The sequence below is a fragment of the Ischnura elegans genome, chromosome 12 (genome assembly GCF_921293095.1).
Source record: "Ischnura elegans chromosome 12, ioIscEleg1.1, whole genome shotgun sequence".
Taxonomy (NCBI): Eukaryota; Metazoa; Arthropoda; class Insecta; order Odonata; family Coenagrionidae; genus Ischnura; species Ischnura elegans.
Window position 1 is genome coordinate 75,762,176 of NC_060257.1, and position 22,641 is coordinate 75,784,816.

General features: G+C 39.0%; 2 protein-coding genes across 2 annotated transcripts; both read right to left on the reverse strand.

Annotated features, from left to right (window-relative positions):
• Positions 1-1,964: 1,964 nt before the first annotated feature.
• On the reverse strand, positions 1,965-4,308 carry LOC124168871 (histidine-rich protein PFHRP-III-like). The gene is made up of 2 exons (XM_046547233.1): positions 4,209-4,308; positions 1,965-2,928 (listed from the first exon to the last, which is right to left on the reverse strand). Exons 1-2 carry the CDS (start codon positions 4,221-4,223, stop codon positions 2,368-2,370), a joined length of 576 nt encoding a protein of 191 aa, XP_046403189.1. The 5' UTR covers positions 4,224-4,308; the 3' UTR covers positions 1,965-2,367.
• Positions 4,309-16,474: 12,166 nt separating this feature from the next.
• LOC124168872 (histidine-rich protein PFHRP-III-like) lies at positions 16,475-18,661 on the reverse strand. The gene is made up of 2 exons (XM_046547234.1): positions 18,584-18,661; positions 16,475-17,447 (listed from the first exon to the last, which is right to left on the reverse strand). The coding sequence occupies exons 1-2, from the start codon at positions 18,596-18,598 to the stop codon at positions 16,887-16,889; spliced, it is 576 nt and encodes a 191-aa protein (XP_046403190.1). The 5' UTR covers positions 18,599-18,661; the 3' UTR covers positions 16,475-16,886.
• Positions 18,662-22,641: the final 3,980 nt, after the last annotated feature.

Genomic DNA, 22,641 nt, shown 5'->3' on the forward strand with positions numbered 1-22,641 from the left:
ATGTATATTATCTATATACACATCCATGTATACATATTGTTGCAAACATCCTAGAATATTGGAGCAATATTAAAGGATGTGAGAAATCTATCCTAGAATATTGCTCTTCCATTTGGTCTACTGTTTCTCCCACCATACTACAAATTCTCAACCGTCCACTCAATTTCTTCATAGTAATTTGTACGACATTGCATACCTCACCTCAGACGCTCTTCACTTGCCGAAATACTTCACTTACTTGGATTATTACACCCCACCCACCACCGATTGAAATCAGACATCAATTTTATTTACTGGATCATGAATGGGTCCTTCAGATGCATTGATCTCCTGACATACTTTTCACTCCGCATTCTAGCTCGAAAAATCCGCAATACTGAAGCTTTACACCAGCCCAATTTTCGTCTGGCAATATCTCATAGATCCCTTTTTCACCGCTTACCTTCCAATTTCAATTCCATCTCAAATGCTTATTCTTCTATTGACCTCTTTACCTCAAGCACCATTTTCATTAACCAATTGAAAAGGCTATCTTTTTGATGCTCACCTTTTGTACGAATTGTACATGTTGTAAACGGTTGTTGTTGATGATGACATTATTCTTATACTTGTTTTTTAATTATATTTACATAATTTCTTTTGTTTTTAAATCCCAATGTAAAGGCCTTAGTACCCTTTTTGGTGTTAAATAAATAAATAGTTTACGACTCCAGTAATCTGGTACTGCGGTATTTATATTAATATATATGTATGCTAATAATAATATTTGACATTATTATTAGCATAATAAGAGCGGTTTTCACATTTAAAAAAACGCAAGCTGCATGTTTGGTGGACTACGGTGATGAGTGTACACTGTACAGCCCTATGTAATATATTATATAGAGCCTAATATTGTAATAATTTCCCCTGTTATAACTCATCTCCCAAAAATAGTTTCAATTGAAAGTATATACAATAGAAATTTCCCCATAGTTTTTTTATACTCCACTTTAAATGTTAAATTCTGTTTTTTCACTCATCTAAAATAATTTTCGTACACATGAAATTTCATCAATGCTTTACTCAAGGATCAGAAAAGGTGTTTATTACACCTATCCTCGCTTCACTTACATTACGTGAGGATTCCATGCTCATTATGTCGACGAAAATCATGTATAATTTTTCCCATAACTGAAGACCTAATTTATGAATCACAAACTTATGGTGAAGCAATGAAATTTCAATTTATTTGCACAATTAGTCCAAATTAGTGACTAACTGTTCCTCAATTTTTTCCTAAAAAATTCTATGTCAAGGAAAATTGTATATAATTTCTCCCCGTGACTGAAGACCTAATTCATGAATCATACATTTGTGGTGAAAGAATGAAATATCAATTTATTCACACAATAAGTTCAACCTTGTACTTATCTGTTCCGCATTTTTTTCATTAATAATTTCTTTTTTCTTCCGCATTACTATGGCAATTTTTACATAACCTTAAATAAGAATGAATTTATATTAGGTGTTTGGTGAATTGACTTAATAATTGCACTGGCAGATGCATTCATCAAGATTTCATGTGTGAAATTTACTTTCAGAACCATTCTTCTAAGCTTGATAAGAATTGTGAAAGTTTAATATTTTGTTTTCTGACCACCGAAAGCAGCGCTATTTGAATTTATATCGAAGTTTCTGGAAAATCAACCGATTGAACGTGCACAATAATCCATTCCCACCTACCAAGGTGGGACTCAACCTGCAACCTTCGATTTAGCCTTCGATAACTATATTTCTCCGCCGAGGACGGCTAATCCGGCAGGCATACCATTACTTATTTTTAAGTTTACTCATGTATTTGACGAGAAAAATTATGTATAATTCTACTGAACAATGATAATGTATCAATAATCGGTAATAACCCGTGAAAAAACCAGCATCAAAATTTTATTCAAAAAAGGATTAAAAAAATTAAAAATAGGTATTTTTTGATCAAATAGATATTTATTTGTATTTTTTTTATAATTTTACAATCATGCAAAATTAATGAAACAGGCACAGCATTGCTTAGGCCACGAGGTACCATCGCAATATTACAAAAATAAAATTAATATATTATGTACAATGTCAAGGTACTCGTTTGCTCTTTAATACTTCCGGTAGCAGAAGAATTAGCAGATGACGGACTCAAACGCTACATGAACACCCAGCATGAGATCGACATGAAACGATCAATGAGTAACAGGGAATCGTATCGGAATAAGCGCTGCTCAGGAACATTCAAAATATCAGCACAACAGATGGATTGGATCCCTCCACAATGGCCATCATCGGAGGTATTTCATGGAGAAAATCCTGGTGTCGTGCTTGGTACTTGTCTTCTATTTACCAGTGGTGTCCATCACCGTGGTAAGAACCATCGTCCCAGCGAGCGTCGTGATGATAGGAACCGTCATCTTCACCGTGGTAGGAGCCGTCATCACCATGGTAAGAACCATCGTCATAGTGGCCATGGGCACCGGCATGGTGTCCAGCCCAGGCACCAGCATGAGCGCCATTCCATGCGCCAGCGTGAGCACCGTTCCAGGCACCAGCGTGGTTCCCGGCCCAAGCACCGGCGTGGTGAGCAGCAGCTGGGACGTGGGCGGGGGTAGGTCCGCAGTAGGGGTAGTTGGGGCAGAGATGGGGGTCTACTCCGGCGGGGTACTTGGCACCAGCACCATGGGCAGCTTGAGCTCCGTGGACGGCGGCACCGTGGTGTCCGTAGGCAGCGTAGGCGGGTGCGGCGTAGGGTGCAACGGCACCATGGTGTCCAGCGCCATGAACGGCAGCGTTGTCACAGTAGGGGTAGTTGGGGCAGGCGTGGGGGTTGACTCCGGCGGGGTATTGGGCGGCATGGGGGATGGCACTGCCCAGTGCTCCAGCCACGCATAAGGCGAAGACGACCTGTAGAAAATATGGGTCGGGATTAAGTTTAGGTGAGGCTAGCAAGACGATAATTATTGCAATATTATATCATTCCAATTCAAAATTTTAAATCCTGTCTTAAAATTATGTTACGTTAAATACTTAGCTTCGTTGTAAAATACTTAGGTATGTTAAATACTCAGCTATGTCAAAAGCTTATCTAGTGTTTTATCGTCTTTCAAAATTTTACTTATTTTATTTTAGCTTTCATAAAATAAAATTTTAATTGACTTCAAATACTTTTTACTGAAAATTTTAAGCAACGTGGATTAAAAATGACATATTTTTAGTGAATAAGGCTAAAAAGACGAAAAAGTATAAACCCCCATAAGCACTGTTGCATAAAAGAGAAGGTAATCTTGATGTATACTAAAATGCGATTCTGTAAATAGTCATAAATCATGCGTAAAACGTCCTTTGTTGCCTTAAAGCCAATAATGGCAGGCTATCTACAAGAAATTTTTAATGAGGATGTTATAAATTCTAATACTGATCAGAGGTGCTTCAGGGAACACACTGTGCCATGAAAAACTCAGAAATTAATGTATCGTAAAATGCTGCAAAAGTTAGAGAGTTGAGTAGTTTCGTAATACAACTTGGGAAAATGAAGAAATCTTGATAATGAACCGTGATCGGTGGAAACGCATTCGTAAGTAGTAGTACTTTCGAACTATCGGTTTTTAATAGGAAGAAAGCGTTCTAGACATATTTGCCCCTTGGTATTTTCTTTTTTTCCAAAATTTGAAATAATTACGGATATCTATTTAAAATATTCCGGATTTGACCGCGATTTCAAATGATAGAATTGATACTTTGAGAAATAGTTAAAGTGTCCTTTAAATAATGATAACACACAAACGAGGTACGGAGAAGCAAACCTCGAATCAATTCCTGTAATATATACCAAAGGATATTTGTAGAAGTCATGATAGTCAGCCATGATAGAATTAAATGCCTAGGAAGTAAACACACAGTCGAACAATAGCAATTTTAAGAATATAATAATATTGAGAAAGCCATTTTGCGATGTTTGTCTCATGGTATTAATATTTTACTACTTATGAAGATTTTCAGGGAATCCATTTGAAACATATTCTGAATTTTACATTGATTTCAATCGACAGAATTATTATTTTAATAATTAAAATGTCGCCTTTAAGCAATGCTAATGCGCCGGAGAGGTGAAGAGAACTGCACCTCAATTGAAGTTCAATGGAAATGCTATAGTTATTCTGCGGACGCAAACTGGGAATCCTTACCATTTGGTATGCCATGCTGCCTGCTTGGGTATCCGTGTTTGAGAGCAACGCTGTGCCTGTGATGAATGCTCCATCGGGGGGCACCGTTTTATACTATAATGCCCATAACGCCACGCCCTCCCGCAAAGAACCTTTCCATTGATCACGAACGAGTCCGTCGTCCATTGGTTGGCCCTTCATAGCACATGCACTGAGCAGTGACCTCCAAACACCTCAAAACGTACCCGTTGTCATCACTTTCATTAACTTGGGCACACTTCGGCACAGTAATTTTCCACATTTCCACGCCGCTTAGTCCAAAAATGAAAGGTATGGACGCATAAAAACCCTTAATGCTACCGTATTATCGAAGCAGTCGAGCGTTTCCGCATTGATCTCAGCATTTCTTTGATCCGCGTGGTAATATGGGCGTGTTACTTATTTTGGGCGTGTTTCAAGGTCACAACATGTAACACATCCTAGTGTACCATTCTCATACTGCGAAGGTTATATTTTACATAAGATCGTGTTCATATTTGGATGTAGTAATTAAAACCTAGAAAATATATTAAACTTAAAAAAAAATCAAAAAAGTCAACTTTCTTTAGAGAGATGTCGTGGAGTACAACCTATGATAATGATGAACGGAGATATCGTATTATCTACAATTCATCAACCTAGTACTGCACGTGTTTTGATTGTTATACAATCATCCTCAGGTACTTAACACTAGGAGGACGGGAGTTTCGCGCTACCTAGAAGGACGGCTAGGGGTCATTTGACCCCTAAAATGTATTTTGGAATAAAATGCCTAATTTTCAACCAATATTCAGTTTAATCGTATTAATTGTTGAATCAGTTCATTATAAACACTATTTAACATTATTAAATATTATTTCCATCGTCAAAAGTTAATAACAATTATTTTAATGAATCATGAATTAAACCGTTTGTAGCAGTCGATTGCAAATCAAATAACGAGAATACATACACTCAATACAAAATTTGTGTTACATGTTTAAACAATAGGGGTACTGGGTTTACAAAATTTGCATTAAAATTTTTAAAACTTATTACTTTGTTGTAAATCTCAGACAGACAGTATTTTTTCAGCGCTGTTTCCACAAAATATTTTTTTGCGCTGAATGCGTTAATTGGACGATTTATTCATCTACATCTAAATCTACACACTAACCCGCAAGCCGCTTAAAAGCGTGTGGCAGGGGGTGTTAAGACACCAGCCATTTGCACATGAAAAGGAATTTGGAAAATGGAAAGGAAATTGGTGCAATGATTCAATTTGATGGCATTTGGCACATTTTTCTTTTTTGTGCCCGTGGAGATATGGCTGTTGGATTTGGAGACGTGTAAATAAATTGATACATGGTATACATGATATCTACTCCCGCTTTGTTTTATTATGAAATAGGATGGTCTCTGGTATTCTTTTATTCGTTTCGGAAATAGTGTCGTCTGAGATCATGCTGCTGAGTGAAAGTACATTATTGTTCTAGTTTGCCTGATTCTACGTAGGAGTATGGCCTAAGGTAATTTTTAACACTCGCGTTGAATGGATTACATGGCTATTTTAGGGGTCATGGATATTTGTGCCTCACGCCTGTTTTTTCAGATCGTCCATGCAAGAGAGGTTTTCCATTTTTTATGACTTCCTGCCAGCTGGATGGATGGAAAATAATTGTTACAGGTTACATTTATTCCTGAATTCTTGTATGTTACGGTCACTTTAGTAACTATTTATTTCCCCAACGCTCGATTTGATGGCCAATCATCAACTTTTCCACAATATGGAAATTCATTTCCGCTGTATTTTCATTTTACATCTGTCAAAACCCAGTACTCGATTCCAATTTGTCTGGTTTATTTGGAATTTACCTCATAAAAGGACAGCTGCATTTTGTTGGATAGAGCTGTGCATTTACGATCACGCCAAAGTTGCCATCGGATTCACTATCTTGGGCTTCGTCGCTTCCATCACATGCAGATGTTGATTGATTGGTCAGAATGTCCTTGAACTGATGTTTACGATTCACTTTCAGACTGATCTTCAATATTACCTTCAGCTATTTGAATCGCGACGATTCTCTTCTCTTGATATATTTCTCGACTTCTTACTTTCTTCCTCAACTCGCTACTGATATGCATGCAAAAAAATTTACAAACGAAAGCGCATTATTAGAATCTTCTCTAGTTGCATTGGAGATATAGAGAGCTGGAGAGCATTAGAAATTCTTACAAAAGGACAAAATTTTCAGAAGTAACGCTAACTGCCGTTCGAAAGGCAGGGACTCAACCGCCAACCGTATCCTGATTCGTATCTTTCAGGAACTTGCAGTAATGCTTCTTCTCCGACCTACGTAGGGATTCCAAGGGTAGGATTTACAGTAGAATTTTACAGTCCACCCAATTCTTCCGCTCTCTCAAAAAGAGACAGGATTTTTCCCCAGGACGCAGCGTGCAGTCAACCCGCCCCAAACCCCGACGGGGTCAGGTGGCACTAATTATGGACGAACGGCAAAGGGGCTTGGTCAAGTGATAGTGTCGTCATGCCAGAAAAATGTAAGTTATTCGTAAACCTGATGAGTCGATATTGAAAATAATGTCTCTAAGAGCTCTGAATCTTGGACGCCGGAAAACAATTCTTGGGATACGTGACGATTTTCCGGTGTGGGTAATACAATAATCATTGAACAATAAATAAAACAAAATTAAAATATCATAATTACATGAATTTACGCAAATCAAGGATTGAAAAGGTTTTATTTCCCTTTGCTGCCCAAAAAATATCGAAAGATTGTGCACAACAAGTCGTTATGCCTAGGTTTTAGAATACAGATAGGAGCCCTTGGGACGAAACTGGCATTGAACCGGGTACTTCCAGATTAAAAATGAAGCAAATCATCTACCACACTAGCCTCTTGCTACTTATATGATGTACATGGCACTAAAGTGCCCACGCGCAAGAAAATAGTGTGAAAACCAGTTGTGGGTCAAATGACCCCTAGCCGTCCTTCTAGGTATAACACGCCATAAAAATTTAAAACAAAACATTATTTTTGAATTTTCACTAATTTATCAAAATATAAACCAAAATGAACAAAGTCAAAAAGTTTCAAAATTTAAAAAAATATTTTAATAAGAGAAAAATAAATTTGAATTCTGAAAATGGGTCGAATGACCCCTGCCGTCCTTCTAGTGTTGAGAAACTGGCGTGTAGTGCTCGGTTAATAAATTGGAGACTATACGATATCTCCGTTTATCATTAAATTATAACTAACAGAATTTAATGGGAAGTATCTCATTGGCTTTATAATTCTAAGTTATATACTAGATACCCTCTATACTCGAGGTACGGGATTATCAATGTGTTAATTCAATACTTATTAATATTCCTATTTCTTGAAGTATATTTTAGAGTTACGTTTAAATAATTAAGCTCTTGAGGCCGTTTTAAATATCGATTTTGCCAATGAGATAAACAGTAAACCACTCATTTATATCTGTGGGGTTAAGGCTTGTTCAAAGGAATTGTGGTAAATTAATTGCCCATCCAACATTTACGAATGAAGAATTTCAACAGTATGGTTTTGAACATATTTATTATTTACACTTGACTAACAGCCCTTCATCATCATCATCATCATTAGTCAACAATCCTAAGATTGGTTTGACGCAGCTCTCCATTTCTCTCTCCTATCCGCTAATCTCTTCATAGCTACATATTTATTCTCTTTTACATCCTTTATAACCTGTCCTATATAACTCATTCGGGGCCGTCCCTTGCCCTTTTTCCCTTCCACTTGTCCTTCAACGATTGTCTTCATCAGACCATCGTGCCTCAAAATGTGGCCAACTAAGTTGTCCCTTCTTCTGCTTAATGTTTTTAGGAGGCTTCTCTTTTCTCCTACTCTCCTTAGCACTTCCTGGTTACTCACACGGTCAATCCATTTTATCTTCATCATTCTTCGGTAGCACCACATTTCGAATGCTTCCACTCTTGACTTCTCTGCTGCTGTCAACGTCCAAGCCTCGCTTCCATAGAGAAACATACTCCATATGTAGCATCTGATGAATTGTTTCCTTAGATTAGATTAGATTAGATTAGTTTATGCGGTGGGGGATCAGCTCCCAGGGCACTTAGACCTATAGGTCCATTGTGCTAACCACCGATAATGGATCATCCATAGAGGCCAATGTCCTTAACGAAGGACAAAAGGTCCCCAATGGGAAGATCTCTTACTTCCTTGGGCTCTATGAAAGGTGAGTCCAGGTGTCTATATCGAGTCCTCATGATTGCGGGGCACTCGCATATTAGATGGGTGGTTGTTTCTTCTTCCATCTCACACCATCTACACCTATCTGAGTCTGTTATCCCCAGCAGGTGCATATGTCTCATTACGTGATAGTGACCCGTAAGCAGGCCTACTACCGTCCGCACTTGACTTCTGTTCATAAGAAGAAGTCTTCTCTCGAGTCTAGGAGAGATCTCTCCTATAAGGGTTTTTGCCTGACGTAAACCCGGTGTTTCCCGCCAGATCTTTAGGTGTTGGGTTGCTCCCCACCCTTTAATTGCAGCCATCCCAATTGATGGGGCAACTGGCACAATTGGTTCTGGGCCAATTGGATTCTGTTCAGCACCGGCATTTGCCAGTTCATCTGCCTTCTCGTTTCCGGTGATACCTGAATGTCCCGGTACCCAGAAAAGTTCTATTTTGCAGCGGCTGCCCAGAATATTGAGAGCCTTGTAGCATTCAGCCAATAGTTTAGATCTGCACCAAGGTGAGTTCAGGGCTTTTAGAGCAGCCTGACTGTCAGTGCATATATGGATTGGTCTCTTGTAGAGGCCTGTCTCCTCAATAGCGTGCACACAGGTTAGGATAGCAAAAATTTCTGCCTGAAACACTGTGGCATATCTTCCTAGGGGAACATGTATGCTCCTAGGGGGGGACTGGCTGTAAACGCCTGCCCCTGCTTTCCCTTCTTTCATGGAGCCATCGGTGAACCACACTTGGGCTCCATTATGAAGGGCTTTCCCCTCTTCTTTTGCCCAGCATTCCCTGTTTGGGAAATGGGTTTTAAAAAGAGGCGGTGAAGAATTGAACGTCGCCATCATGGAATCCGACCCCATCTCAAAAATGGTGCTAGACTCCCTCAGTCCCGTCCACAGTTGTCTGTGTCCAGAGAAATTTCCTCTGTCGTACCACATACCTAGATTTCTCAATCTGTATAACGTGGCTCTTGCATGAACCTCTACTTCCACATAAAGTGGGGGAAGGTTCAGCAGAGTTTCCATCGCCAAGGTTGGAGTCGTCCTCATTGCTCCTGTAATGCCCATACAGGCCATTCTTTGTAGGTGGTTAAGCTTGTTCCTAACAGTAATTTGTTTGGTCTTTTTCCACCATACAATTGAGCAGTGGAGGAAACTAGGTTTCACCACTACATTGTATAGCCAACTAATGGCTTTGGGTTGAAGGCCCCATGATTTACCAAGGGCTCTTCTACATGTCCATAATGAGGCACATGCTTTTTTGAGTTTGCTATCCATGTGCTCTCTCCAGTTGAGCTTGGAATCTAGAGTGACTCCAAGATATTTGACCGATGAGGACGGTGTTAGTCTCTTTCCCAAGAGGTAGGGGGAAGTGAATCCCTCTCTCTTCCTTTTCTTAGTGAAGAGAACAAGATTGGTCTTCTCTGGATTAACAGAGAGTCCTGTTTCGGAACACCACTGGGCTGTTTTGTCCAGGGCTTTCTGCAAAAGCTCACATACTGTGTCTAGGAATCTGCCTGAAACCAAGATCACGATATCATCAGCGTATCCTTGTGTGAATACACCGGTATTGTGGAGGTTTGACAGCAGACTGTCGACTACCATATTCCACAGTAATGGGGACAACACCCCACCCTGTGGACACCCTCTTGTCACAGTCACCGTCAGCGAGCTCCCTCCAAGACGGGCGGTAACAGATCTTTGCTCAAGCATGTATCTGATCCATCTCACAATGTGTGTATGGATTCCATGCCTGTCCGCTGCCAGGCAGATTTGTTCAAAGGATGTATTGTTGAAGGCTCCTTCTATATCTAGAAACGCTCCAAACCCATACAAACCATGTTCCAGTACGTTCTCTATCCTACAGACTAGGTTGTGGAGTGCAGTTTCCACAGACCTGCCCTTCTGGTAGGCGTGCTGATGTGGATGCAGAGGATGGTCCCTAAGAGGACCATCTCTGATATATCTGTCAACTATCTTCTCCAGCGTTTTCAGCAGGAAAGACATTAGGCTAATGCCCCTAAATGAGCTAGCCAAAGTGTAGTCCGTCTTCCCTGGTTTTGGGATAAAGACAACTTTGGTAGCTCTCCACTTCTTTGGGATATACCCATATGCAAGACAGGAGCGGAATATCCTTACCATAGGGAGTAATACCAGCTCCTGTCCCTCTTGTAAAAGTGCCGGGAAAATTCCATCTTCGCCGGCCGATTTGTAAGGGCTAAAACTCATTATAGCCCATCTAGTTACTTCATATTTAACGATGCTGGAGGCCAGTCTCCAGTCCGTCACAGCCGGACGGGTGGGAGGCTTCCATTGTTGCATCTCCTCCGACTCTTTGGAGCCTGGAAAGTGAGTCTCCAACAGAAGTTTTAATGCTTCCTTGTCAGAAGACGTATATTCTCCCGAGGGAAGCAAAAGAGACCCTACTCCGGCTTCCGGGTCTTTTGCAATGATTTTATGAAATCTTGAGAGTTGTGGAACTGACTCCACATTCTCGCAAAAGCGCCTCCAAGACTTCTTTTTTGAGCTTTTGATCGCTGATTTGTACCTACGTTGGGTGTCCTTAAAGGTTTCCCAATCTTGCGGCAACCTGGTTCTCTTTGCTTTATTAAAGAGTTTTCTTGTCTCCTTTCGGAGACTTTCTAACTCTGCTCCCCACCAGGGTGGATTACCACTCTCTTTCCTGGTTCTTAACGGGCAGCTGACCTCGTAAGAGGTGATGATGCACTTCTGCAGATGTTCCGCAGCAGCATCAATCTCCTCCACTTTGTTGAATTTGTTAGGAATAGTCTGTGACAGGCTATCCCTTAAATAGTCTCGGTACATTACCCAGTTCGTGCTCCTAGGATTCCGGTATGTGGTTCGCTTTTCAGCGGCGAGCATAAGTGTGAAGAGAATATGCCTGTGGTCTGACAGTGAGACCTCGTTGGATACTCTCCATTCACCCACTGAACTTACCAGTGTATTGGTGCAAAAAGTAATGTCTAGCACCTCCTCCCTCAAACTGTTTGAGAATGTGGGTAAGGAGCCCCTGTTGAGCACCTGGAGGTTAGTTGTCATGAGGTATTCCACTAGGGCTCTGCCTCTATCGTTGGAGTCACTGCTCCCCCACACAAAATGATGTGAGTTAGCATCACACCCCACTAGTAATTCTAGACCATTAGATCTGCAATAACTTACCAACCTCTCCAACTCCGCAGTCGGCGGCAGCTCCGGAGAGTCATATGGTAGGTAGGAGGAACAGGTAACAATCCTCCTTATGTTGGCACCAGTCCCCAGAGTCAGCAGGACTGCCGTCTGGTCCCTGGAGGTAAATTGTGGTAAGAGCATGGCTCTCAACCCATTAACAAAGACACATGTCCTTGGTCTATCAGCATTGGTGCAATGAAACATTTTACCAGATGTTGTACTCAAGCCTCTGACCCTACCTTGGAAAGCCCATGGTTCTTGGATCAGAGCAACATTGACCTTACCTTCATAAAGGATCCTTTGCAGGACCCCTGAGGCGGCCTTGGAGTGTTGGAGATTGGCCTGGAGCATAGTGATGCCTGCCATGACTATTTCTCCACTCCCTCCTTGCTGGTTGAGGCAGCTTCTTCATCAGGGGGTTTCGGTTTATCCGTCCCCCCTGCAGTCCCCAGGAAAGCAACCTCAACTTTGCTAAGGCCGATATGCCTTTGAAAGTTGGGGCCCGATATGATGTCGGCAGATGGCTCATCGACACCCAAGATGAAACGGGTGCCCTTTGCAAGCACCTGCCTGTCATACGTCCTCCAAAGGCTGATGTTGAGCCCAGGATTGACGCGTTTAAGTCGCTCTTGAAGAGGCTTGACCTCTGGCCTGCTGTGTCCTGGGACCCAGACCATCAGTCTCCTCCTCTTTATGAGGGTGTCCGCCTCAACACACTTACAGACGATCCTTTCTACAGGTCCCATCTGTTCCGTGGCGGTCACCAGCCACGACGCTGATAGATCGTTGCAGCAGGCAACCTCCATGGCACCATTGATGAGCCTGGTGCCCATAAAAATCGGGAGCTCCTGGCCCTCTGGGACAGCGTCCCAGAGTTTTTCCAGTCGCCCCTCGATCTCCGCAATCCATTCCTCCGTCACCACCCCTGTCGGGTAGTTATGAGGAACGATGGCCATCCTCTTGAGGTCCTTGGTGACCTCAGCATATGAGGGTTTAACCCTCTTATTGTCTCTCGCCTCGCCGGAAGGAGTGTCGCCAGGGGTTCGGCTCCGTTTTGCCGCGGCCTTCGGGGTCTCCGCACCAACCACACCCCGCTCGGGGCCCCTGCTGGGTACATTGTCCCCAGCAGTACACCCTTTCGCAGGGGGGGGCGCAGATCCTCCGGCAGCCTTAGCAGCCCTTTGCCTCTCCCTCTTCCGCAACCTCTTATAATTGTTTCCTTACTTCTATGCTGGTATTTTCAGCTGTAAGAAGATTCTTCTTTTTGTAGAAATCCCTCTTCGCCTGCGCTATTCTACTGTGTATTTCTTTCTTGCTCCGTCCATCGCTGGTAATTCGGCTTCCCAGGTAAGAGAACTCGTTCACCTCTTCAAGCTTATGCTTTCCTAGGTTGATGTTTGTTTTAGCCTCCTTTCTTTTACTGCAAACTAATATCTTAGTCTTCTTTTTGTTGATTTTCAGCTGATATCTGGCCATTGTCCTTCCCATGTTTGTCAACGTCTTCTTCAAATCCTTCTCTGTCTCGGCTATGACTGCTATGTCGTCAGCAAATCGCAGCATACTAATTTCTTCTCCGTGGATATTGACACCCGAAGCTTTCTGCTTGATTTCGTTGATGGCTTTCTCAATGTAAACATTAAAAATTAAGGGGGAAAGCGCACAACCTTGTCTCACCCCTTTTCTTATTCCCGCTTCTGCACCGTTTCGTCCACAGCCCTTGGGAAATTTTAATTTATTAAACATGGTGTAGGACAACCAAAGAATGAAAAACTTAATAAGAGGTACAAGATTAAATGATTTATTACTATTTGATTGGACTCTTTTCTTGAATTTGAGTTTTAAATAAAATATGATATTCCGCAAAGACTATCTTCGAACCTGTTTTCTAAATATCCATATGACCTAACCACGCATTTTTGGCCTTAAATACCGATCGCATACGGCTCTGGATTGCAAGAATTATATTACACACGGTAAGAGATTACCTTATCTTTTTAATCAGGTCATATTCATATTTTTATCTAGTAATTAAAACCTAGAAAGGATATTAGACCTTATGGCAATGGATGGATAGTATTTCATTGGCTTTGTAAATGCTAGTTTAATCCCTACGTACAAGGGATACGGATTTTTCAAAGTGTTTATCAATATTCCTTGTACTTAAAGTTCATTTTGAAGGAAAGGTTAAAAAAAGTAATACATTGAACTCCTTTTTATATTAATCATAGGCTATGAAGTAAACAATTACTCACTAATATATATTTATCTTGGAACAATGTCTTTTTTAAAGCAATCATGAGAATACAATTTTCCAGCCATCTTATTACATACGAATAAAAATAGCTTAAACTCAATGATTGGGAATATGTTTTTAATATACGCTTGACACATAGCCATTAAGACATTTTAACTCGCAAATAATGGTGTAGCAATATCGCATGATGAAAAAGCGAGAGAAAGGCAAAAAGTTAAATACCACACGACTTTTTGGTTCCCTTGAGGGAAACTAATTCTGGACTTTGAGTGTTAAAAAAATACGAAATGCCGCAATGATATCTTCAAACCTCTTTTCCTAAAACTCCATGTTATCAAACGAGACATTTCTTTCACCAATGTCAGCTTGCATTATGACTTTTATTGAAAAAGCTCAATACGCTGAAGCTTAACGCAGACCTAAAAGTTAAGCCATTATATTAAAGTATGGCACAGAGAATGTATTTAAGCACAGAATTATTCTTTGGAAGTACCAATTTAACTTTTGGTCACAACGTAATGTTGGTATTTTTTGATTAAATCCATGTATCATAGCCTCTTTTTCCTAAAGAAGTAATAAGGTAATATCAGATTTATTATTCGTTTCGAAGAGAAATTTTTGTATGTACATTTTATTATTTAAAATATTTTTACCAAATTAGTTAATTATAATAAAATTTATACAACAGTACGTAATATCGATAAATATGTATATTTACTCCTCACCATCCTCATCCTTTGAAAGTTTTGCCTCGTGTTTATTTAATCTTGTCCTGAAGAAGCATAAGATACTCGATTTGATGGAATGAGCGATGATACGGAATCTCAACGGAGTAATGTCTCAGTGCAATTGCTCAACGGAGAGGAAGGGCGCCAGAGGGCGGGAACAGGTCGCTTGGAGCCTGCGGCGCGGTGATCTCCTTTCAATGTGAGGTAGCACAAGCAATATTGGTCACATGATAATGAATTTCATTTGAAATGAAAGCTTATAAAATTTTCTAAAACGCGGTAGAAAATTTGTATACGTGAATTTTCTGCAAGTTCTCCTATAACGGAAGAATAGTTAAATTTAGTAAGAAATTAAGGAAGTGTAATAAACAAAATTTGAGTAGTTATGTTGTCAATCATAGGCGTCACTTTTGTTCAAACAATTATAGGCACAGCACAGCTTATAAAATTTTCTAAAATGTAGTAGCAATTTTGTTTTCGTGAATTTTCAGCAAGTTCCCCTTTAGCGAAAGAACTATTGAATTTATTAAGAAATTATGGAAATGTAATGAACACAATTTGAATACGTGTATTATCAATCATAGGCGTCACTTTTGACCTAAAATTAACTTTCTACGTTCATAAAAAACAATTGTTAACAATGTTATAGCAGTGGCATCCTATATCGTCTGAGCGAGATATCCGAACGGATTGCTTTAAAATCCGTCATAATTGGATAAATGCAAGCCATCCTAGAATATTGTATAATTTTTCCCCGTTGCTGAAGACCTAATTTATGAATCCCAATGTAATGGCGAAACAGTGAAATATCAATTTAATTATGCAATAAGTTCAAGCTTGCACTTATGTGTTCCTTTATTTTTCGTTAATAATTAATTTCTTATTATGTCGAAAATAATCGTGTATAATTTTTCCCCGTAACCTAAGACCTAATTTATGAATCAAAAGCTTAAGCTGAACCAATGAAGTTTTAATTTAATTACGCAATTTTTTCCAAGCTTGTAAATATCTGTTCCTTAATTATTTCACTAAAAATTTCAATCTTATTATGTCGAAGAAAATTGTGTTTAATTTTTCCCCGTTACTGAAGACCTAATTTATGAATCACATTCTTATGGCGATACAGTGAAATATCATTTTATTTATACAATAAGTTCAAGCTTGCGTTCAATGTGTTCCTTTATTTTTCGTTAATATTAACTTTCTTGTTATGTTGGAACTAATTGTGTGAAATTTCTCCCCGTAACTGAAGACCTAAAGCATGAATCACAAAGTTATGGTGAAGCAATGAAATTCCAATTTATTCACACAAAAAGCTCAGGCTTTTACTAATCTGTTTCTTATTTTTTTCATTAATTATTTATTTCTTCATTCGCATTACTGTGTAATTTTTGCATAAGAATAACTAAATATGAATTTATATTAGGTGTTTGTTGTAATGACTTCAAAATTGCACAACCAAATGTATGCAATTCAATTTCATGTGTGAAATTAATTTTCAGAACTATTCTTCTATGCTTGGTAAAAATTATGAAACTCTTTTATTTTTTTGTTTTCCAACCCACCGAAAACAGCTCTATTTACCTATATATCGAAGTTTTCAGAACATCTAACAATTGATCGTGCACGAACATCAATTCCCTGGTTAAGGGCACCTACCTAAGTGGTACTCAAGCTGCAACCTTCGCTTTAGTATGCGAGAATCTCTCCGCCGCAGCCGGCAAACCCGGTCGGCATTCTATCGCTTCTTTTTCAGTTCATTCATGAATTTGATGAGTGAAATTATGTACAAATAATAATTATGTATAGTGGGATATAAAAAAGAAATAGGTATTTTTAATCAAGTAGATATTTATTTGTATTTTTTATGATTTTATATTCATGCAAAATTTATGAAACAGGCACAGCATTGCTTAGGCCACGAGGTACCATCGCAATATTACAAAAATAAAATTAATATATTATGTACAATGTCAAGGTACTCGTTTGCTCTTTAATACTTCCGGTAGCGGAAGAATTAGCAGATGACGGACTCAAACGCTACATGAACACCCAGCATGAGATCGACATGAAACGATCAATGAGTAACTGGGAATCGTATCGGAATAAGCGTAATCCCTTCAGCTGCTCAGGAACATTCAAAATATCAGCACAACAGATGGATTGGATCCCTCCACAATGGCCATGGTCGGAGGTATTTCATGGAGAAAATCCTGGTATCGTGCTTGGTACTTGTCTTCCATTTACCAGTGGTGTCCATCACCGTGGTAAGAACCATCGTCCCAGCGAGCGTCGTGATGATAGGAACCGTCATCTTCACCGTGGTAGGAGCCGTCATCACCATGGTAAGAACCATCGTCATAGTGGCCATGGGCACCGGCATGGTGTCCAGCCCAGGCACCAGCATGAGCGCCATTCCATGCGCCAGCGTGAGCACCGTTCCAGGCACCAGCGTGGTTCCCGGCCCAAGCACCGGCGTGGTGAGCAGCAGCTGGGACGTGGGCGGGGGTAGGTCCGCAGTAGGGGTAGTTGGGGCAGAGATGGGGGTCTACTCCAGCGGGGTACTTGGCACCAGCACCATGGGCAGCCTGAGCTCCGTGGACGGCGGCACCGTGGTGTCCGTAGGCAGCGTAGGCGGGTGCGGCGTAGGGTGCAACGGCACCATGGTGTCCAGCGCCATGAACGGCAGCATTGTCACAGTAGGGGTAGTTGGGGCAGGCGTGGGGGTTGACTCCGGCGGGGTATTGGGCGGCATGGGGGATGGCACTGCCGAGTGCTCCAGCCATGCAGAGGGCGAAGACGATCTGTAAAATATATGAGTAGGGATTAAGTTTTCTTAAGTCGAAAAGATGAGAATTATTGAATTTCTTTGAAAATACATCGGAATAAATTAATGCACAGTGTTAAAAAAAAGTACGGCTAATAATTATCCATAAGTTATAGATTGTTCATTATTTATGTGCAAAATTCTCTCATATTTGTATAAGTTCATATCAAATTATCCTAGTTTTTTTTTAATTGAATTATATTCTACATAGATGCCTATATATGGATTACTACCATTTATGTGGACTAATAATAAATTATTTTTAATGCAGAATAATTGAATGACCGAAAAGTATAGACTGCAAAATAAATTTTACATAAATGCGAAATGTTATATCAATAAATTTTAAATTTTGATCTTGTAAGAAGGAATAAGTAAGGTATACAAATTTTCACTTAAAAATATGATGCCTAAGTAGATAAACTGTCTTATCCACTAGACCGACTCCGATTTGAATCCCGGTCAAAGAGAAAAATTTTTCCTCTGTAGAAATTTCACACAAGCGTAAAAATATATTTATCTTCAGAAAGCAAATAATGACTGGTAGACACAAATACCTTAATCGAGTGAGTCATCAATTCTACTTGAAAAACATGATGCCTCGGTAGATAAACTGGCTTTTTCGGATTCGGATTTGAATCCCGGTCAAAGTGAAAAATTTTTCCTCTGTGGAAATGTCACACGAGTGTAAAAAATATTTTTATCTTCAGAAAGCTAATAATGGCTGGTAATCACAAATTCCTCAATCTAGTAAGTTGTCAATTCTAATAGCATCTGAGGTTCTCCAGGCGGGAGAATTATAGCCCGTAATTTTTTAAATAAATGTTTTATTAATACAACAATAGTAAGTAATTGTTTAGGATTGTAAACACAAGTTTACTTAGGATATTTGGAAAAATACCTTTAAAAAATCTTTGCGGAAGAAACACGAAATCTATTTCAAATAATCCAAATTTGACTGTGATTTCAATCGACAGAATGTTTTCCAGAAATAATTAAATTGTCGCCTTTAGGCAGTGCTAATGTGCCGGAGAGGTGAAGAGAACAATACTTCAAATGAAGTTCAGTGGAAATGCTATAGTTGTTCTGCTGAGGCAAAATGGGTATCCTTACCATTTGGTATGCCATGCTGTCTGCTTGGGTATCCGTGTTTGAGAGCAACGCTGTGCCTGTGATGAATGCTCCATCGGGGGGCACCGTTTTATACTATAACGCTCATAACGCCACGCCCTCCCGCAAAGAACCTTTCCATCGATCACCAACGAGTCCGTCGTCCATTGGTTGGCCCTTCATAGCACATGCACTGAGCAGTGACCTCCAAACACCTCAAAACGTATCCGTTGTCATCACTTTCATTAGCTGGGCACACTTCGACACAGTCATTTCCCACATTTCCACGCCGCTTAGTCCGAAAACGAAAGGCATGGACGCATAAAAACATTTAATACTACTGTATTATCGAAGCGGTCGAGCGTTTCCGCGTTGATTTTAGCATTTTTTCGTTCCGCGTGGTAATATGGGTGTGATACTTGCTTTGGGCGTGTTTCAAGGTTCTTAACATGTTACTGATCCTAGTCTACCGAACTCATACGGCGAAGGAATATGAGGATTGCATTAAACATTGCAAATGATTACCAAATCATTTTAATTCAATCATATTCATCTTTGAATCTATTAATTTTAACCTATTACGAAATTAAATCTATTTGGAATGAATGGACAGTGTTTCTTTGCTTATATAATTGCTAGTTCAATCCCGACTTAAAAGAGATATGGTGTTTTCAATGTATTTATTAAACTCTTATAAATATTGCTTGCACTTGAAGTATGTTTTTGAGTAAAGCTTCAATAAAATATGCTATCGAGTTCCTTTTAAATATCAATGAAAGCCAATGTGTTAAAAAATCACCCACTCGTCTTTATATCTGGGAACGAAGTTTCTTCAAAGCAATCCTGAGAAAGCTCATTGTCCAACCCCATTATCATTTACGTATAAAAATAACTTAAACTCGTTGATTGGGAACATGTTCATAGTTTGCGCTTAACTCACAGCTCTTAGAAATTTTAATTTATTAAGCATGGTGTAGCAATACCACATAATGACAAAGCAAGAGAAAGTCACACAATTAAATATTCTATTATAGTCTGGTTCCCTAGAGGGAAATTCTTTCTAGACTTTAAGTTATAAATAAAATACCGAGTAGTGTAACACTATCTTCAAATCTAACTTTATAAAACTCCATATGATGTAACGACGCATTTCTTTCTCTAATTTGAACTTGGATTGTGATTTTTGAATGACAAAACCTAAGACGCAGAACCCTAACGCAGTCCTGCAAGTGCAGCTATTCATATTCGACATATTTCAGTATGGTACAGGGAATATATTTTTGCACCGAATTGTACTTTCAATATACTGATTAAATAAGTGGCCACAATTGAATTACTATTATTTTTTATTGAATTTAAATTATTAAAATTGTTACATAAGTACACGTACATATAAAGGTACTTTGCTTTGCTTTACTACCGTGCATCGTAAATTCTTTTTCTTGAGGAACTAATAAGGTAAAATGAGATTTAATAATTTTTTAAAGTGACATTTTTGTAATAGTAGTTTATAACTTAAAGTATATGTACTATGTTTGTTAATTTACATAAACTTTACTTAACAACAGTGGTGCTATGGTGCCGGAACAGGCCGGAACCCCGTTCCTGCACCGGTTAACGAGAGATATAATAGTCAGTCAGCCAAAATGATATAATAATTAATCATGATAGACAACTTTTATCAATTTTGTTGCCTCAAAATTTCTAATACACAATTCGTACACCAAAACAAAAAAATAAATAAAATGTAAATAAAAACCTGCAATGCAAATATAGTATTTTTAAAATCATTTATCAAAAATAATCTGTTTATTTTTTTAAGTAAGCAATAGAGAAACAAAATTAATACCGCTGTAAAATATGCAAATAAAACTTTTTGGAGTAATAACTGCAATGTGCAAAATAATAACAGTTAGTTATTTCATATTAAAACTAGCAACAGAATAATAATTCTTTTATGCTTTAACGCAGGGTGTTTTATAGAAGACATGCAATGACCAGGAAGGAAGGGGTGGACATGCAATAAGTGGTTCCCGTCATCGCAGAGATATTCGATTCCCGAGAATTTTCAAATGGCCTCGAAGAACAGGACATTCCATTCATGAGCACCTGGCCCTCCTCTCTAAAACGCTCTTTCTGCCTCAGTTGAAGGCAACCCTCCGACTCCGGAATTCTTTTGTGAGCTCGGATAATTTAATCGAGGAAATTGGTTGCAATAGGAGCGCATATGGCTGGGTATACCCTCAGCTTATTGTGTATTTATATGTTGGCAGTTCAGAATCTGTGCCCTGTTTTTTTTAGCTATGGGTGTAGCATTAATCACGAAAGTTATTTGAACCTAATTGTCATATAAACGATTTTTACGACATAAAACTTTCGCTATTGAAAGATATCAATTCTAGAAATTCCAACATATGCAATTAATAATGCTTGGCCTATCGCGAAAATATTCAGGGAGATTCCTCGTCTAGGACCATGATTATAATTCAGTGATGTGACCACCCCGATTAGATTCAATTTTTTAATACTCATGCTAAACTCTTGATTATCGTCAATAAGCTTGTGAAGTGAAGCAAGTGGAAACAGCTTTCCTAAAAGCAAAGAGTTTTCAGAGACCGCCAGATCTGTGCCTTAGTGCTTGGAAGAGAGCACTTCGATTTCAGTAATCCGTCCGTCGGATGGGACGTTAAGCGTGGTCCCCTCTTTACCTTCTTCTTCTAAATCTTTACACAATCGTAGACCATAAAATAGGCCAAAAATGACTAAGTCAATTCGGAAAAGATTTTTTTTTGCAGACGACGTGAAATACATCCTTCGTTTGCCGTCGCACTATGGTAGACGTGATCATGAGAGGAAAATAAAGGAAATACAGTACAAAAAAGAGAGATTTTAAAATGCCATCCTTCCTTCGTACTATTAAGTAACGGTATCTTCATTTTTAAAATAAATGGCATCAGTCGCTAGGAGGACTTATTGCATGTTTTTTCTTTTTCCCATGCTCTAACCTTGCAAGATTTACTAAAGAATTACTAAGTCTTTTGGCGTATTCCTCATTGTACAGCAGCTCTTATAACTCTCTCCCAGACGCACGCAAAGAAATCTGGCGAACCACTAATTGCCTCTATAATTAATCGTCACATTGTCCAGGAAATGATGCTCAAAAAAGTGCAGAACCTTGAAATTGTTTCATACCGAATCGATTTGCATGACAATTTTGGATTTGACTAATATTACCTTCTCCTTCAAAATCTATATATGCCGATGGGCACCTTTTATTTCTTAAGGGAAAAAATACAACCCCTAAATTCCAAGACTTATAAAACTACATTTTAAAGCTTAATATGCGTAAAATTTAGCTGTGATTAGTTGAAAAGTGATTGTTTTATGCTTTGGAACATAATTTCAGAATACTTCAATCCTTAAATATCAACCCTTATTAGGGGTTAATGAAAAACAAAATTATTTACCGTCATAAAAAAAATAAAATTATTTTTCACAGAGTTTAAATTTGAGAATTTTGTTGCTTAAAATATTTAATTTCATTTTGTAATCTTACAACCATTAAAAACCAACCAAATATAACATTTTAATGCTTATAAACGACTTTAAGCAACGAAATCATTCAATGTTATCGAATTGAGATGGATGTAGCAAAAACGGATTTCAATTCGCCGCCGGTAATCCGTGCGGGCGGTTTCACGGAAATGTGTGGTTATAGAATTATTCACGCCTGTTGCCAGTATCGGAAGCGCAGTCTGCCGTTACGGCAATAATTGATATGGAGCCGCTTGTTTAGCCGACCTTTTGGAAAAAAATTGAGGGAAATGTTGTGGGTATTTGCAGCAAGGAGTTTTTCGGTAAAATTTGCTTAGTAATTAATGTCCTCTCATATAATTAGAAATGCATTCTCATGTATTAAAAAAGCGACGTAATATCCGCCTCATTGCATCGAAATTAATTTTGGGTTATTATTAAAACATCAATGAAAAGACTAGAAGCAACTGAAATGTTGTTCTTAACACTTAGAGTGCTAGGGAGCGCTATAAATATCATTCAGTGAG